This window comes from Nerophis lumbriciformis, linkage group LG22, assembly GCF_033978685.3.
Source record: "Nerophis lumbriciformis linkage group LG22, RoL_Nlum_v2.1, whole genome shotgun sequence".
NCBI lineage: Eukaryota > Metazoa > Chordata > Actinopteri > Syngnathiformes > Syngnathidae > Nerophis > Nerophis lumbriciformis.
In genome coordinates, this window is record NC_084569.2 from 19039102 (window position 1) to 19058947 (window position 19846).

The 19846-nt window shown below is 37.6% G+C and overlaps 1 protein-coding gene across 4 annotated transcripts in view; it reads left to right on the forward strand.

The window, feature by feature from the left end:
- The window catches only part of spag9a (sperm associated antigen 9a), a 48644-nt gene that overhangs the window by 17097 nt on the left and 11701 nt on the right, over nt 1-19846 (forward strand). Inside the window, exons 6-28 of one of the 4 annotated variants that reach the window (XM_061974111.2) lie at nt 1745-1831; nt 3403-3529; nt 3608-3701; nt 3783-3904; nt 5088-5099; nt 5801-5858; nt 8552-8704; nt 8802-8853; nt 8932-9062; nt 9146-9202; nt 11210-11374; nt 11488-11617; nt 11710-11799; nt 12749-12865; nt 12949-13135; nt 13999-14214; nt 14275-14479; nt 14694-14798; nt 14877-14957; nt 15039-15106; nt 15207-15355; nt 16718-16889; nt 16971-17084. In XM_061974111.2, the coding sequence (XP_061830095.1) occupies nt 1745-1831; nt 3403-3529; nt 3608-3701; nt 3783-3904; nt 5088-5099; nt 5801-5858; nt 8552-8704; nt 8802-8853; nt 8932-9062; nt 9146-9202; nt 11210-11374; nt 11488-11617; nt 11710-11799; nt 12749-12865; nt 12949-13135; nt 13999-14214; nt 14275-14479; nt 14694-14798; nt 14877-14957; nt 15039-15106; nt 15207-15355; nt 16718-16889; nt 16971-17084 (2692 nt within the window). Of the gene's footprint in view, nt 1-1744; nt 1832-3402; nt 3530-3607; nt 3702-3782; nt 3905-5087; nt 5100-5539; nt 5555-5800; nt 5859-8551; nt 8705-8801; nt 8854-8931; nt 9063-9145; nt 9203-11209; nt 11375-11487; nt 11618-11709; nt 11800-12748; nt 12866-12948; nt 13136-13998; nt 14215-14274; nt 14480-14693; nt 14799-14876; nt 14958-15038; nt 15107-15206; nt 15356-16717; nt 16890-16970; nt 17085-19846 lie in introns of all 4 variants that reach the window. The other 3 variants (XM_061974110.2, XM_061974112.2, XM_061974113.2) reach the window with 3 other exon arrangements.

The window sequence follows — 19846 nt, forward strand, 5'->3', positions numbered from 1 at the left end:
CATTGTTACACCTTGGCCTTTTGAAACCCAGTAAGCTATAATATGCAGACAGTCTATGGCACTTTAAGGAATACTGCACTTTAAAAAAATTTTGTTCATCATCCTTTAGTAAAACAATAACAAACTGGTCTTTCCCTTTTCTTTGTATTCTGAATAGTGAAAAAACTGCTAGTATGAAGCAGCTAACAATGTAGGTGATGGGGAGTCATCTATTCCGCCTGTAAAGCCCTCCAAAAATAATGTATCAAAGAATGCATGTTTTTACGAAAGACAACGACAAAAGTAGCATGCGCTCTCGTCTAAGGGAGCAGAGTCGAAGAATGCACAAGTTTACAGTGATCACTTTGTTAAAGGTTTGTTTGATATACTTCTAACGTTTAGTGTTTTCCATTTAACTATTATCTTGATATTATGTGTATTTCTTAAAACATATTTTTGCTACGAGTGTTTTGTAAAGCACCAACTTGGCAAGTTTAAATGAAAGAAAGCATATGTGAGTAAAACCCAAGAGAGTTAAGCTTTTACCAAATGCAGAAATCATTAATAAAGCTTTCAGCGCATTCACAATGTTGACATCTATAGTTATATTTTGATAAAGACAAGAAAAAACAGGTGTACTCGTAAACGGCACGTACAACAAAAGTAAGGGCAGGCAACAAACATAGCTGTAGATGCAAAATTAAATCATTAAATGCAACCTTGCTCAAGTAAAAACGATGCATGATTTATCTGGGAGAGTCTTACCAATAGTAATTTCCTTGACACAGCCATAGTTGTAGACCTCCATGCTTTTCCAAGTTTTCATCTGTCGTGTAGAATGATGTCTGGAGCACCAAATAGTTCGACATGTCTGGGAACGCGACCGACGGATAACATTTGATATCACGCAACAAATCTTTTTTTTAATAAAGCATAGTAATAGATTCCTTTGTATAGTCTGATTTTTTTTTTTTCTCGGATCAGCTTTTTGCAGAAATGATCTAGGCCTCTTGTTAACTCGGATAGTTTGTGCGCTGCTTGCTGCACAACAGCAATCTTGGTTTGGTTCACCACCACTATTTTTCACTTCTGGGAAGAAGTCACGTGTCGCAATACAAGCAATAGATGACTTCCCATTACCTGCATTGTTCGCTGCCTCGTACTAGCAGTTTTTCCACTATTTAGAATCCGCAGAAAATTGAAAGATTGTCTCACATATGATATATGATACGATATGATAGGCATATTATAGGCAACATTCCAAAAACATTTGTATATTATATATACAGTATGTTAATATGTATTAATTATTTTTTATATAGCCTTAATTTGACAACTGAGAAGCAATTAACATCAACAATATGATATAGGCTCCAGCACCCCCGCGGCCCCAAAAGGGACAAGCGGTAGAAAATGGATGGAAGGATGGAATATGAGTTATGTAAGAAATACCACATTTTTATACCTGGTTTGATCATACATACAACTGAATACAAACCCTGAATATTAGCCTCAATGTTTTCCTTATCTCTCTGCGGATTTGTTGAAGTTATCCTCTGTTTAGATGTGTATTTTACATAATGCTGGATTATTTTTTGCGAAAACCAAACATTTTGGTTAAAATCTACCTTGGACTCCAAGCAATTGTTGCTGAAAAGGACTTGCCCATTCACATCACAGACATGCACACTTGCTTCAGAGGTGTTTGCATTTCTGCGGAAAGCCTATATGAGCTTCAATCTTACTCTCCCCCTACCCAAAGCAGCAGGACTTTGCCTACCCCCCAAAGGAAAAGGAGGGTAAGAGTGTGCAAGACTCTACTTGGGGGAGTTCACTGGCTGACGACTGCAAGGTAGTTGGATGAATGAATGTCGGTTGGTGGCTATCATAGACATGTCTGCTTCTTCTGTGAGCAGCACTTTTAGTTTAAAAAGTACGTTTGTGTTAGATTTTGTAGTTTCGTCTGTTAGCTTCACTCATGGTAGTTTTAGATGTCATTGCTGCACAGGTGACCTGCTTTTGATTGCACCATATGCAACCATGTTGTGTTTGTTTATGGGAGTGGAATTTGAGTTCGGATATTTGCAAATTATCAATCAGTCAAAGTCAAGAACAGTGTGGTTGCATCTGGGTGTTGTTCATTTTGCATGTTAGATTTTGTATTTTGCTTCCTTTTTTCAGACTACATCACTAATTGGAAAACATATCTTCATGTATTAATTGGATGTTGTGTAGTATTAGCTGTATTAGCCATAGGGTTGGTATTCCAGTGTTTGTTCAAATGTATGTGTCCTGTGTGTGATGTGTGCTACATACAGTTGCACTTTTCATTGTGGTTTTGTTGTGTTGCTGATGTGTTGAGCGCCTCGTCTGTGAAGCTTGTGCGTAAACCTACTCTTTGTGTGTTCCTTGTGTGGTTTTTGTTAACATTCCTCCCTCATTTTACTGAGCTCCATTCTCACAAAAAGGGAAATTGAATTTTTGAGTATTTTTGGCCACTTCAAAAAGCGAATACATTTAACAAAAACAATCTAAATTAGGCATCAAACCCTGCTGTGTGAACCTAGCTATCTAAGTACTTTAGCTGGATGTTGATTTACACTTATTTTTTTGGTAAAACCGGTAGATTAACATGTACTCCAGCATACACACGTGGTAAATATGTACTCTTAACCTAGTGTTAAACATCCCTATTTGAATTAGCACCAAATAGTACATTGTTTCATACGAAACCATACTGAACCGCTCGAAGGCATAGCTATAGATAGATACAATGCTTTCACTTGACTGTATGTATTTGTGTAAACTTTGAACCCCTGCACACAAAAAGCTGAACATCTGGCAAAACACGCACAAATGTTCTGTGCTATTATTTTTCTGACAAATATACAAATACCCCAAAGTTTGACCCCAAACTTTTAACTGACTCAAAATTATTTGCACAGTTACCGGTATATATGTGCTCTACTCAGCAACCTCACTGTAACTTTAGGGTGTTTAGTGAATGCACCGCAAAATTTGATACACATCTTTATGGGACTGACAAGCACATGTGTGTAAAAGTTGAGAAGGGTCAGTTGAAAAACAGGACTTATAAAATAATATTTCCTAAGTCTTTGACCATTTGTCTAATGATTATTAAAACCTGCGGCTAAGGTTTGCATCAAATGTAATTTACAATCAGGTGAAAATTAAAACCCCTTGGGTTGTTCTAATTTACATACTGTAAATTGATAGATTTGTAAACAATTCATAACCTGTCTTTTCCATTGTTTGTCTTGTGCATTAATACAGTACCACAGTTTCTGTCCATCTGAACTTATTTTATTTTTGGTACACCGCAGTGTCAAGTGTGTCTTCTAGACCCTTCTCTACGAAATGTATTCTGAATTTCACAGTATAAAAAAGTTTCTGTTATTACAGGAGGAGATGTCGGACTTCACTGGCTCTAAGTCAATGTCCTCGATCGCTTCGGATGTGGAGAGGGAGGATGGTACCAGTAAGAGCACAGAGGTGCAAGCGGCTCCAGGGACTAGGTCGATATCAGTCGGTAAGACACTCAAAGGTGCAACTGCTTATTTAGTGACAAAGTATACATTTGTCAACCTTGATATTCTGTTTTCTTTAGGTTTACCTGAAAATGAAGACAGCTCAGACGTGAAGGACATCATTGAGTCCACCCCTGAACTTGATATGGATCTGACTGGCTACAAGGGATGCAGGTAGTACTATAAAACACACACCATTCATAAATTGTATTTAAGTAATGTTTCTCCAAGTGGTGAAAATCTTGTCTGTCCCAGCACCCCGACTAAAGGCATTGAGAACATGGCGTTTGACCGCAACACAGACTCTCTGTTTGCAGAGCTGTCGTCTACAGGAGCAGGTGTCATTGGGGATGTAGATGAAGGTGCTGACCTGCTGGGTAAGTTCCAGCTTGACGCTTGCTGGTGCAATTTAGTATAGTGTTTGACATTATGATGCTGCAAATGAAATGTTTCTTAGTGATTGCTTGGAGCTATTATGCTATGACAACAGACAAAATGACTTCTTAAGTATCCTTAAGTTGTGCATCTGCATCAATGTATGTTGTTTTCTTCTCCCCCAGACATTTACTTCATTTTTTTGTCAAGCGTAATGTCTTGAGGAAATTACTGTACTTTAAATACTACCCCTGTGGTAAATTTTAAATGTGCTCTATAAATAAAGTTGATTTGATTTTATTTGATTGTTGCCGAGTACACTTGCACAGTCTACAGTAGAACCTCCAAAGCCAAACACACTTCATTTGTGTGGTGCCGGTTGACTTCGAAGTTGTTCTAATTTCAAAGACAAGTGAATTTGTCTGTACTGGGCTAAAACCGACGCCATCATGACACCTTAATTAACTTTACAGGTAACGTTTTAGGTTGTACAAGTTTCAAGACAAAGTAACCACTGTATGATACAATTAAAGTAAAACTACTACTACTACTTTGACGATGCCTGACAAATATGTAATGGAGCAGAAATACAAAGGTTATTAGAGAGCAGTACTGTCACCAAGTGTTGCTTTGATGTTTAATTGTACTGCGTAGTTAAAGCCTTCCTTTTGTCACAGTAAGTTCTATTTCAAGTTCCTTGTTTATTACTGCTATCATTGAACTCCAAAAATCTCAGAAAAAGCCAAAGAAAAGTCTTAAAACTGAATCAAAGGTTCAGGATGTATGCTGATGTCACACATGTTGATGCTTTAAACGGCAAGTTTTGTTTTACTTTTGGGGTTGAGCTTTGGAGTTGTTCATCTTTGGAGATTCTCCTGTGGTTGAATACAAACATTCAAAGTCCTAATTCAGATAATGAAAGCTTAGATTTGATTGATACTATTAGACAGGTGGATCTTATTCAAATGTGCAGATTTTTAACCACTACAGGAGAACTGTCCCATCTTTACATGGTATAAGACAGGCTCTGTTCTTGGCAAATAATTTTAAATACGCAACACCTGCTGTTTGCTGCAGTTCCAAACCCCTGGCTTTGGTCCAGCAGTTAACCATCTGCCTGTGTTAACGTCACCTTTCTTTTCCCTCCACCATGTCTCATCACCCTGCTTATGTCCATAATCCCAGTGGAGTATTCTGGTGTGTATGACCTCAAGACCTTTCCATCGCCAAGCATTCTTTTGTTATGTCTCCTTTTTAATTTCACGTTCTGCATAATGCACCATAGCAGCAGCTCACTCAATATTCAGAAGTATACAGCTTGTTTAAGTTTGGCAGTTCTGAGATTATTTTGATTGCGTTATTCAAGCCAACCTGACGTTCAGTTTCATGCATAGAGGATGATGTTTGGATACATTTAAAAAAATAATTTCTATCATGATAAATGATGAAAGATGGTCATATTCTTTATATTTTTGCAAGCCTTAGAGAGCATCAATTGCTATTTGCTAAACGTCAACACTTGCTCCTCATTTCAATCATTCCGCTGTCTCAAACTATATCTGCATTTCTTTTTTTTTCTCTCTTTCTCTCTCTCTCCTTATTCTTACCGCCTGGCTGGAATTGCATGGTTTTCTCAGACCTTAGTTTGATTGGTAAGACCTCACCCGCCCTACCCATTCTGTGCCTGCCAGTCATGTGACGTGTGCTGCATGCGAGTTTGTGTGCTTGCCATTTGTAGTTTTGTTAAACCTTAAAGCAAATTACTATTATTTACTATTTATGTCGTTTTTCTGACAGTGCTTTCCTTTCCTATGTAGTAAAGTAGTAGTACTCTAGCTTTCTGTCAAATCACATAACAAACATGTCATATAAACATGTTCCGTTATTATTCTTGTCAGGTATGGGCCGGGAAGTGGAAAATCTCATTCAGGAGAACTCGCAACTGCTTGAGACAAAGTAAGTTCCTAATAAATGCTTCAAGAAAAGCATAGGCATAACTCTAATCATAACTATTAGGTTTCAAGGATGCTTTATGGTTGTAAAATGTTTGTTGCTGAGAAAGAACTACACACACTCTTTGGTTGTCTCTGTCTCATCATCTAACCAGAACGTTTTAGTTTTTTTAAGCAAGTATTCAATGATATTACATGACTGATGTATTGCACGTCTCTTAAAAAGAGGAAGCAGTGTATTTTATTGGGCTGTCTTCATCTAAGAATTTTCATAGTCAAATCTGATTTGTTAGATTTTGCCTATTGTCGACAATCAGTCTAATCTTTGGCGTTTTGTTTTTTTTAAAGGAAAAAGGTATATACTGGCTGGTCACTAGGGATCAGTAAAGTCACATGGATGTGCGCTAGCACTATACGTGAATATTCCAAAGTTAATTAATGGTACTCAAAACAGGAATACAGTCTTACAACAAAGTGAACAAACCAAATATTTTATTTGCGATTTTTTTACACCTGAAAAAATAAAGCTAAACCACAGTTTTCGAGGTCCTCGGCTTTGGCTAAATCAGGCATGTCAAATTTCCCTAAACGCAGAAATCTGCGTTTTTAAACATTAATTTTTGCGTCAAAATATTAATTAGGCCTTTTTAATGAAATAGCAATAAAAATAAGATGTAAAGAAAATGTTGGTATTTTAGTTATTCTACGAATTTTAAAAAGAAATAGTTAAGATACAAAGAAGCTTGGAGTAAGCAAGGTTACAAGCTAAACCTTTTAGGACGAACATGACAAATAAAATACATTCATTAAACAGTTTTCAACCTTTTGTCTCAGGAAATCAGGTCGTTGGCGAAACTTGCTCCTCTGTTTCTTCTGTTGTGTCCATTGCGTCCTTTGTGGTTTAAAGTTGTGTTCCGGCTTTATATTAATTTGCTGTGGGGTTTATAATTGTTTTGGCTTTTGCAATTGTGCTGCAGCTAAAAGCTTTTGTGTTGTGGCTTTAAGGTATTGTCTTGTTGCATTTGCATTTACTGAGACCTTTCTTGGCCACGGTAGGTATCAGCCATTTTTGTTTTTATGACTAATCATTAAAAGTGCTATGGTAGTAAGCAATGTTGCGAGCTCATTGTAAACATAGGACAAACATGGCAAAAGTGAATGGAAAGTCTGATGTTACAAAAATATATATGGGAGTTTAAAATCCCTGGTGCTAGTTTTAGTCTTTAAATTAAGATAAACAGTTTATAATTAGTCTTTTTGTGTATCTTGTGTTTGATAGTTTATGTCTTGGCTCTATTGAAATCTTTTGCATATGAAATGATAAGATGGCGACTTGTCCAAGGTGTACGCTGCCTTCCACCTGAATGTAGCTGAGATAGGCTCCAGTCACCCCTGTGACCCCGAAAGAGACAAGTGGTAGAAAATGGATGGATGGATGGATGGGATGAAAAAGATAAACATAAATAAATATTCACTGTAAAAATTGGACTTAGGGAAGTTAGGATGTAATTAAAATGCATATTTTAAAAATATTTTGTCCACCTTTCAGTGATACATGCCTATTACCTTAGCTGATTATGTAATCTCTCTAACGTCATCTATTTGAAAAACATATATTCATGCATTTTATATTGCTATATTTGTGATGATAATTTAGTGTAAATTTGTTAAATTATGTTTTTATCTACTATACAAACTAAACATTTTTGTGGTACATTACATGGGACCTGTAAGTGTCAAAAATACATCCAAAAGAGGTTGGTAGGTGAGAATAAATCAAAAGGTAATATATAGCGTAGAAATGCCCCCAATGGCAGGAAATGTAGTCTTGATTTTTAAAATTTTCTTTCAGAGTTTGCGTGGCAGCACTTTAATGGAAATGTTCCACTTTTTCCCTCAAAGGATGCTCACATCCCTGCTAAATAGAGGAAGTAAAAGTTACAACAAAGTTTTCATACAGTATGTGAACTAATGAAAGGATCATTACCTTTGCAAAAGGAGCGCTACACCTCCAGGGCGAGGCGCATGTTGGCATGGCGAGCTTAATGTCTGACAGCAGCGCGTCCCGACCAACCTCAGTCATGTCCCGCACATAGAAACATCCTCCCAACATTATTAGTCAAGTATTATTTCTTTCCAGACAAATAGCTTTTTTATAATAAGAGATGTGGAAAGCCAAAAAACAGCAGGCTGTTTACGTGACGTCACACCAGGAAGCAGCGATCGCTCTCTTGTGACAGCCGAAATTGAATGCAGATAAGAATGATGTGTCTCTCTATAAACTATTTGTCTGCACACAAGAGTATTTTACTACAATTTGAAGAATACATAATGATCGCAATAGATCTATTGTCCAAACACACCTGCAGTACGCGGTAGGTGAATTGGGTTCATACTAGATGTCGCACTGCAAGGTTGATAATTTAATCCGACTGCTCCGAATTACTACAATTTGAAGAATACATCATGATCGCAATAGATCTATTGTCCAAACACACCTGCGGTATGCGGTAGGTGAATTGGGTTCATACTAGATGTCGCACTGCAAGGTTGATAATTTAATCAGACTGCTCCGAATTGAGTCGTTAACTACTTGAAGACAGCCAGAGTGCATTGTTTGATGTCAATTTATTAATTCTGTCCATTTGTAGCTGTGCTGTGCTGATAGCAGTTGTCAACTAAATCACTCCTCCATAGGAATGCCCTGAACGTGGTAAATAAAGACTTAATATTGCAAGTGGATGAGCTGACCTGTGAGAAGGAGATGCTGCAGGGGGAGCTGGAGACTGTGCTCCTGGCCAAAATGAAGCTGGATGACAAAAACCGAGAGTTGGAGGAGGAACTTAAAAAGTACGGTATATTTATAATGTTTTTTTTAGACTTTTTAACAATAATTAAATCTGGTTGTTACTCCTCCTACATGTACATTCTTGATGCTATTTTCCAGAGTGCGACTTGAGATGGATGAGGTGCTACATAAAACAAAAGAAGAAGAAGATGTGAGTCTGTGTAGACGCGTTTCTTGTACCAAACACATTTAGTTGTTTCTAAAAACTTTTTTGTATTTGTTGCCACAGAGCGATGTGCCCACAGCCCAAAGGAAACGCTTCACCAGGGTGGAAATGGCCCGAGTGTTGATGGAACGGAACCAGTACAAAGAGAGACTGATGGAGTTACAAGAAGCAGTGCGGTGGACAGAGATGATCCGGTAGGGAGATAACCGTATGTATGTGCTGAGCCTTTTATTTTCATCCTAAAAGATAACATAATACTCTATATGGTCGTCTTTAGGGCTTCAAGAGAAAATCCAGCTCTCACAGAGAAAAAGAAATCCAGCATCTGGCAGTTGTGAGTCCTTTGATTATTTTTTTAAACAGCAGCCTTTAGTTGTTAGGCTTTTTCTTCCCTGTGCAATTACTGGAATGCATTTTTCTCTTATCTTCTTTGGGATGTACTGTTGAACTGGCAGCATTAGGTAAAATGTGGTTCAGTAAATAATGTTCTATCCAAACCTACTGTATTCCCTGCCTACCTTCTGACACAACTGCTCCTGTTACAAAGAGATCCGACATTGATGCGTCATCATCCATTGTATTGTCTCGTTATGCAAGTGCATCAGTTTTGTCATCACAAACTGTTCAAACAATGTTTTTTCCTTTTACTTTCCTATTTCCCGCCTGCTGTTTTTCCAAATTGGTGTTTTCCTACTGTCTGCTCAAAGGAGAGGACTTTAATAACCCAAAGTATGTGCAAAATCAATACGATATTAGGTGTTATAGCACATATTAATTGTTAGCATCAGTGTTTCTCCTGCCATACTTTGAGTTACACTGTTTTTTTTGTATAAAACATATTGGTATTATGAGTACCGGTATTAGGGTTGGAACAAAATGGAAATTTCATATCACAGTTATTGTGACTAAAATGATCACCGTTATCATTATTATCGCGGTATTGTTGAATGTGCTAAAAAAGTACTTGTACACACACTGAAATGTTTAGACCAACTTTTATTTAAGAATAAATAAATAAATAGACACACAATATACTTTCTTGTTCCTGGCTTCTTAACAGCCATATTATTATTTGAGTGCTTAAATATGTTAATCTTCTTTCGTTTTAAAAAGCTTAGTTGCTCAGACAGCAATGTTTGAATTGGGGTATGTTGTTTCTTAATGGAGAAAGATATTCATGTCTAATTGTTTTCATGTTAGAATTTAAGCAAGGTAGCGCTCGTCGGTCTGTGGATTTGTCAAAGTGTAGTTATCAATCATAGTTTTTCGACAAATTTGATTTAAAACAGTAATAAAAACCTGTCTGGAGTTTTACCGCCATTATCACTATCGTTACATCCCTAATGAATATTCACTGAACAAAAATACTGTAAAAGCTCTAATTACAGCTGTGGGGTTTATTTACGTAAAACACAAAGAGAATGCAGCGTTCATTAAAAGCAATTTATTTTTTATAATGCTTTTTTAAAAATTTTTAATAATGATTTCCAGTGCATGAGAAAAGGCAAAGGAAAATGTATATTGTAAGATTGCAGAATAAAGCAACCGTACAGCAGTACACACCAAATCCATTTTAAAGCGCCTGCAGAAGGAGCTAAAGCTAAATGTTGACCACTCATGATATTGAAAATGCAGCTACTACCATCTTTTGGAGTTAATAAAATCTACATCCGGTGTATTTCCAATGTTAACTGACCCGCCACTAATTATATACTGCAACAGTTATTTGATTTGGTAGACAATGCACCCAGCCGTGACTAATGGAGACACTTTGGTCAATTGAGTAGAGGCAATAATTGGAGCATTTATGTCAGGGGTGTCCAAACTTTTTCCACTGAAGGCCGCACTCTAAAATATCAAGGGATTTGTCATTTTTGATGTTTATCACTTTCAAAATCTTGAAACTGGAAATTATGGCCAGGGAATACAATATAGATATAGGCAACATACACCTCATTATTAATGTCATTTAAATGATTTATTAATGGCGCCTCTTTTATTAAGCAATGTGCTTCCAAAGAATAGAATGTTATAGCTGACGTGTTTGAAAATGCACTGCAAACTGATAAGACCTCTCTTCTCCCAGTCTTGATTGAAATAGGCAGGCAAAATCATCAATATTGCAATTATTTCTTTATAAAAACAAGTAGATACTGGTATTGTTAAGGTTGTCTCATACTCCCAGCATGATTTTGCATTGTTGCACAGTAGATGTCAAGTGATCTTGGTTATCTTCGTTGGTGGGTGACACCTTGTACCTCTTGTTTTCCTCCCACCTTACACTCTTCACTTTGGGTGGCTCTGTTTCCTTCTGGGCTGTGCGGAACTTCACTGCCTGCAGCTTCAGCAGACTCTTTAGCTCCTCCTCCAACACTCCTGCCATAAAGAAGATGGAGCCTCAGTCCAATGTAAAATACAACGCTCCGGGCAGCCTGGTGAAACGAAGCAGCACATTCTCTCAGTTCCCTACGGAGAAGTCCAAAACCTTCGACTTCCTCAATGAAGAGTAAGGAAAGCATTCGGGTCAATTTTGCAGTACTTTAGGATCTGTTATGTACAACATTTGTGTGTGTGTGTCTGTGAATGATAAAAAAATAATACCATATTTATGTCATATAGCAAAGACCAGTGCAGTTCACCATCACGCAAAGAGCAGAAGCGAGCCCAGTACAGACAGGTCAAAGCTCATATGCAGAAAGATGACGGGAGAATCACTGCACACGGCTGGAGTCTTCCGAGCAAGTACAAGGTAGGGCTGAAAGAGAGCTGAATGGGAAGTGGTGTAGTGGATTCTGAATGTAACAAATTGAGTGAGATTAAGTGTTTTAAATATGGTGATAGGGAACTAATGGTGGACAAACGGAGAACAAAATGAACCTACCGGTGCCCGTATATTTGAGACCTTTGGAACACAAGGATGCTTCTTTGAAGGTAATGCATTACTAATATATATATATATATATATATATGTATATGTACGTATATGTGTGTGTGTATGTATGTGTGTGTATATATATATATGTGTATGTGTATATATGTATATATATATATATAATATATAATGTGTTTATATATATATATATATATGTTTATATATGTGTGTGTGTGTATATATATATGTTTATATGTGTGTGTATATAAATGTGTGTATATATGTGTGTGTATATATATATATATATATATATATATATATATATATATATATATATATATATATGTACAGTATATATTTGTATTTATATGTATATATAAATGTATGTATATCTGCATATATAGTATGTATGTATGTGTATATGTGTATGTATATCTGTATATACAGTATGTATGTATGTGTATATATGTGTATATATATATGTTTGTATGTATGTATATATACATATATATTTGCATATATGTATGTACAGTATATACATACATGTATGTATAAATATTTATACGTATACATATTTATATATGTATATGTATACATATGTATATGTATAAATGTATACATATGTATATGTATGTATACATATGTATATGTATATGTATGTATACATATGTATATGTATAAATGTATACATATGTATATATGTATACATACTGTATACATATGTATATGTACATACTGTATACATATGTATATGTACATACTGTATACATATGTATATGTACTGTACATATGTATACATATGTATATGTATATATGTATACATATGTATACATATGTATGTATGTATATGTATACATATGTATACATATGTGTATGTATATGTATATATGTGTGTGTGTGTGTGTGTGTGTGTGTGTGTGTGTGTGTGTGTGTGTGTGTGTGTGTGTGTGTGTGTGTATAAGTCAAAGTATGGATAATTGTGCTTAAGTTACTTTCACTGTTTGCCAGCTATGGTGCGCTGCTGGGGTCAACCTTTTCGGGTGTAGGACGTCAATCCAGTCTGAGCTCCCAAAGCAGATGAAGGGCTCTCACAGTAGCCTGGATCATTTGGAGCAAGAAAACAAGGTCAGAGTGAGGATTTTGGGATTAGCTGGTTGCAACCGTGTTTGTGTAGGTGCAATAGATTCCTTAAACAAGCTTTATCACAGGAACAAGAGAAAGTTGAGCAGAAGGAGGAGCTGATTCTTCAGGATGAAATGTCTAGTCGTGTGTGGGTGTGCACCAGCACCCACTCTTCCACCAAGGTCTTAGTTGTGGATGCTGCTCAGCCGTCGGACCTTATCGACAGTTTCTACGCCTGCAACACCCACATCGTCTGCATTGCCAGTGTGCCAGGTAGATGTTTTTAGAATGCTCTTATGTGTGTTTATAACAATAATAAAGTATATAAAGATTTCATGACTTTCCTCACACTTTCTAAAACAGTAGAAGTTAAGACAGCTGCGTCCAACTACGGACCACCTGCGTCTTCAATTGGGCCAGGGAGACGTCATGAATTTTAGCATGTCACATGCCTTTTAAAAAGAAAAAAAATTACTTTTAGATATTAAATATTGTATGAAAAACAATACAATACAGCATTGGTTCTCAAACCTTTTCACCAAGTACCATCTCTGAAAAAAGTTGACTGCAAAGTAGGCCTAAGTATTCATTGAAAACAAGGCAGAGGTTTTATTTAGCGAGTGTATTTAGTATTTTGGCCACTGTAACATTACATACAGTTTGAACAGTAACACTATTTGAATGTAGAACAATAAAACACTGTACTTTAATCAAACGATTCTTTGGCATATCACAAGATGGAACCTGTGTATCACTAGTGGTACACGTACCCCAGTTTGACAATCACCGCTATAGAGTGTAGTACTCAAGTATTTTTTTATGAGGTAATGTAATAATAATGTACAGTATTTACTTTGTAGAGTAGACTTCTACGGTTTATCTTTCCAGCTGCTTCTCCATCAAACATGATCAGCAGCTTCTCTATATTTTCATGGATAAACTTCTGTCGTTTAGATATTATTTTAACATATCAACTCATTCTGCCTCACTTTTAAGTTGTGTTACGCTTAAGTTGAGGTACCACTGTGTAATATATCATTAAGGATGTCTGTTTGGGTACATTTTTAGTTGTCTACAGCTATTGTTTTTTCTATACGTATATTTTTGTATAAGTCAGCACTGAATTTAATTTCCAGGTGTGTCGGAGTCCGATTACCCCGCAGGCGAGGAAGTACCTCAGGATGTGGACGCAAGCCAGGGTGATGTGGTGTCTCTGGCTGGCAGCGTGGCCAGCGTGGGCTCAGCAGGCAGTGACAGCACCCTGGCGGCTGAGGGTACCACCGCCATACCCCAGACGGCCAGCATAGGTGTTTTTGACCAGCCAGCAGAGCACAGTGCCATCTCTAGCTCAGGTAATTTCCTATGGCGGGAAATCCAAAATGCTCCCATCTAAACGCCTCTATTTTATTTAGCTGAGTTGTCCAGGCAGACAAGCCCAGCAGAGGTTCCCACTGCAGAAGAGGCGACCGAAGCAACAGAGGCAAATGCTGGCGTGAGTGAAGAGGGAGATGAGGACCAAGGAGCCGATCAAAGCCAGCCAGGAATCTACACAGAGCACGTTTTCACTGACCCATTGGGAGTAGGGCCCACTGAGTCCTGTTCTACTAACGTCCTAAGGTAAATCATCTCTGCAACTGTGGTGCCAGCAAGGAGGCAGAACTATCCTTTAAACTTTGTAGTACAGAACATAAACCTACACATCAGCATCCTGTATCTGGGACAATCATTTTCAGGTCACTACTCTAAAAAATTTTGTTTGCTGTGTAGATAAAAGTCAAAGATAAAGTGGTAGCTTACACTGCAAACACCATTTAATGATTTTGTCATCCAGTGGCTCTGCAACATCCTTGCCTGATGACTCAGACCCTTCAGTTCTGGAGGTCAAGAGGATGAGCAGTGCCCTTCCCACCATGTGGCTGGGAGCCCAGAATGGATGGTGAGTGGCGCATTACAACCACTAGAGGGTGTCGCAGGAATATACAAGAAGCTTAGCCTTTGTCTTCTCATCCTAAAGTCTGTATGTCCACTCATCCGTGGCACGATGGAGGAAGTGTCTTCATGCCATCAAGCTGAAAGACTCTATCCTCAGCATAGTGTGAGTACAAAGCTGCTTATGCAAAGAAGATAGACACTTACTGTAAAATACATACTCAGAAAATGTTTTCACTTGATCCAGGCATGTTAAAGGCAGAGTCATGGTAGCACTTGCGGATGGAACTTTGGCAATTTTCCACAGAGGCCTTGGTAAGTCTGACATTTGTTTTTATTCGATAACAAATTAATTGTTGTTATAGACCTTAAAGACCACAGATATTCAAGTCTGCATGTTGCTTATCTTATTCAGAGGGACAGTGGGACCTGACAAATTACCACTTGCTGGATCTGGGACGGCCCCATCACTCAATCCGCTGCATGACCGTCGTCCACGACAAGGTGTGGTGCGGCTACAGGAACAAGATCTACATCATCCAGCCCAAAGCAATGAGGATAGAGGTAAAGCTTCACTACATACAGCCGTGGTCAAAAGTTTACATACCGGTACACTTGTAAAGAACATAATGTCATGGCTGTCTTGAGTTTCCAATAATTTCTAAAACTCTTATTTTTTTGTGATAGAGTGATTGGAGCACATACTTGTTAGTCACAAAAAACATTCATGAAGTTTGGTTCTTTTATGAATTTATTATGGGTCTACTGAAAATGTGACCAAATCTGGTGGGTCAAAAGTATACATACAGAAATGTTAATATTTGGTTCCATGTCCCTTGGCAAGTTTCACTGCAATAAGGCGCTTATGGTAGCCATCCACAAGCTTCTGGCCAGCTTCTGGTTGAATTTTTGACCACTCCTCTTGACATAATTGGTGCAGTTCAGCTAAATTTGTTGGTTTTCTGACATGGACTTGTTTCTTCAGCATTGTCCACACGTTTAAGTCAGGACTTTGGGAAGGCCATTCTAAAACCTTAATTGTTGCCTGATTTAGCCATTCCTTTGCCACTTTTGACAGAACTTTTCTCCAGAAGGTCTTATCTTTGTCCATGTCCTGTTTGGCCACAATAACCAGCAATATGTTTGGAGGAGAAAAGGTTGAGGCCTTTAAATCCCGGGAACACCATTCTTACCGTCAAGCATGGTGGTGGGAGTATTATGCTCCGGGGCTGTTTTGCTGCCAATGGAACTGGTGCTTTACAGAGAGTAAATGGGACAATGAAAAAGGAGGATTACCTCCAAATTCTTCAGTACAACCTAAAATCATCAGCCCGGAGGTTGGGTCTTGGGCGCAGTTGGGTGTTCCAACAGGACAATGACTCCAAGCACACGTTAAAAATGGTAAGGGAATGGCTAAGTCAGGCCAGAATTAAGGTTTTAAAATGGCCTTCCCAAAGTTCTGACTTAAACGTGTGGACAATGCCGAAGAAACAAGTCCATGTCAGAAAACCAACAAATTTAGCTGAACAGCACCAATTTTGTCAAGAGGAGTGGTCAAAAATTCAACCAGAAGCTTGTGGATGGCTACCAAAAGCGCCTTATTGCAGTGAAACTTGCCAAGGGACATGTAACCAAATATTAACATTGCTGTATGTATACTTTCGACCCAGCAGATTTGGTCACATTTTCAGTAGACCCACAATAAATTCATAAAAGAACCAAACTTCATGACTGTTTTTTGTGACCAACAAGTATGTGCTCTATCACAAAAAAATAAGAGTTGTAGAAATTATTGGAAACTCAAGACAGCCATTAAATTATGTTCTTTACAAGTGTATGTAAACGATTGACCACGACTGTATATTGTTATACCATGTCAACATACCTAGTCAGGAGTATAATAATTATTTTGTAATGCCGAAATAGAAGTCGTTCGACGCACACCCACGCAAGGAGAGCCAGGTCCGGCAGCTGGCCTGGGTCGGAGATGGTATTTGGGTGTCCATCCGACTGGATTCAACTCTTAGATTGTTTCATGCTCACACCTACCAGCACCTCCAGGATGTGGACATTGAACCCTACGTTAGCAAGATGCTCGGTATGAGCTGTTGTCGCACCTTTCCTTGTTACTGAATAGTTTGGTATAAACAAAAACAAAACTTTTTAATGTGCCTTGCAGGTACGGGAAAACTGGGCTTTTCTTTTGTGAGAATTACAGCTCTTGTGGTGTCCTGCAATCGACTCTGGGTGGGAACTGGAAATGGCGTCATCATTTCTATACCATTGTCTGAAGGTAAAATATTGTACTCACATTTTCTCTCCACGGACCAAAAACCCTAAATATCCTGCTTTGTTTGCATATTTACCGTGTACACCCCTCCCATTTCACCATTTTATAACGGTATATTAGGCTTGTTAGTATACCAGTACAGTGTTACCTCTACCTAAGAGTGTCCTAATTTGAGTGTTTTGAGATTAGCTCTCAGACAGTTTATGTCTAAAGTTAAACACTGAAATTTTAGTTACCAGCATCCCCGCCAATAGCTGGTTTAGCGAATGTGACAGTCAACCCATTAAGATACGTCCAAAACATCCAATCTTACTCGCTAGTATTAGCTTATAACTACAGATCGACATAACTTTGTTTTCCAACCATGGGAAGTGAGAAATTGAGCATGAAGGAAAGTGCTGGGAAGAAGTGGATAATATTCATTGAATTAAAGAAAAAAATAATCAAAAATATGACGGAGCGTGTCGCCAACTTGGCAAAGCAGTTCGAGCATATCACTGATAGTCTGCATCATACTGAATCAGAAAAAGAAGCAAGAATGTTGAAATAATATACTACACACAGCAGACATTTATCCATAAAAATATGTTAAAGCTGCTGATTGTTTGACAGCGAAGCAGGTACCGTCCACTCGCCAAAGTAAATTATTATTTAATATTTCATGACTTCATAAAACTACTGTAGTTGTTTGTAGTGCATTTTGTTGTATTGTTTTCATACAATATTTCTTAAGTTAATAAGTAACATAAGTTATAAGTTGTTTTTATTTTTACAAGGCGTGTTACATGTCAAAATTAAAAAAAAATTTGGGGCGGGGGGGTTCCTTATGTCAATTAATATCAATGGGTGATCTTTATGTGAGATACACGTTTTTAGTAAATCGCTCTGTCACACAACCAATAGGGATCGTAAGTTGAGGTACTACTATACCAGGGGTCGGCAACCCGCGGCTCTAGAGCCGCATGCGGCTCTTTAGCGCCGCCCTAGTGGCTCTCTGGAGCTTTTTCAAAAATGTATGAAAAATGGAAAAAGTTGAGGGGAAAAAAATATATTTTTTGTTTTAATATGGTTTCTGTAGGAGGACAAACATGACACAAACCTCCCTAGTTGTTATAAATCACACTGTTTATATTAAACATACTTCACCGATTCGAGTATTTGGGGAGCGACGTTTTGTCCTACTAATTTTGGCGGTCCTTGAACTCACCGTAGTTTGTTTACATGTATAACTTTCTCCGACTTTCTAGGACGTGTTTTATGCCACTTCTTTTTCTGTCTCATTTTGTCCACCACACTTTTAACGTTGTGCATGAATCCACAAAGGTGAGTTTTGTTGATGTTATTGACTTGTGTGGAGTGCTAATCAGACATATTTGGTCACTGCATGACTGCAAGCTAATCGATGCTAACATGCTATTTAGGCTAGCTATATGTACATATTGCATCATTATGCCTCATTTGTAGGTATATGTGAGGTCATTTAGTTTCCTTTAAGTCATCTTAATTCAATTTATATCTCATGACACACTATCTGTATGAAATATGGCTTTTAATTTGTTGCGGCTCCAGACAGATTTGTTTTTGTATTTTTGGTCCAATATGGCTCTTTCAACATTTTGGGTTGCCGACCCCTGTACTATACTAACAACGTACCGGGGCACTAACAAATTAAAAAAGGTACTTCACACCCTTTCCAAAAAACAGTCCTTCTTTTTCATGCAAATGCTGTCCGCTCCGCTGTGATGTTGCCGACTTTACTCATTGATAAAGAAGATGCACAAAATGCAAGTATTCTAGTTTTGAAACAAACAAATGTGAAGCTATACACACTTAAGCGGTACTTTGCGAGCGGTTCTTTAAAACATGTCTCGCCAAAGGTGGTTGTACTTCCAACTTGGCGAAACTGTTGAAAGACAATCATCCAAGTTTAAAGACTGAGGTAAAAAGTTGAAAAGCTCTCCTGTTATTCCCATAGACATACAGTAGATACTTAGACGCCGCATTTAGCTGCTGGCCAATTATTAACGTGTGAGTCAAAACCGCCATGAAAACTAATGCTAGTGAATAGACTGAATTTCAGAAGTTTCTGTTTGGCGTGGTTGTCCAGTAATTTGAATGCCAGTTAATTTTACTTATTCATGCTGTTCTAAAATTGTTTGAGTGCAACAAGAACATTCTTGTATTTTCAATTAAATGTTTTTTTATTTCAGTGTTCAAAAATTGTTCTGTTTGCAATAAGAAAAGTCCAGCATGTTTAATGCCATAGCTTTGCGTTATTCAATTTAGTGTTGGATTATAACATCTTCTGTTAACATAAAGCCAATACTGTAGTGACATACAGTGGAACCTCCATTTATAAACTTAATTGGTTCTTGAACACGGTTAGGAAATCAAAAAGCTCATACAGTTCCCCATAAGAAACAATGTGAACATGAATAATTGGTTAAAAAAAATTAGGTTCTCCTGTATAGTGTTTCCTTTTATTTTGAAAAGTATCGAAATGCATATTTGTACCGATACCAACATGTTTGTTTACAGTATGTCTTCTCTATGGAACAATACTATAGATATGAGTATTCTGGAAAGCAGTGCAGATATATTGTCCTCTGAAAGTAACTTAACGTTCAGACGTTGTCTAAATAGCCGGCAAGTGGGTACACCTCATAATGAATATGTCCAAATTAGACATACCAAAAAGAACACTTGGCCAATGTATCTGCACCTTCAGCTTCCTGAGCAAGGCACTTGCCATCTTGGCGGTGTAT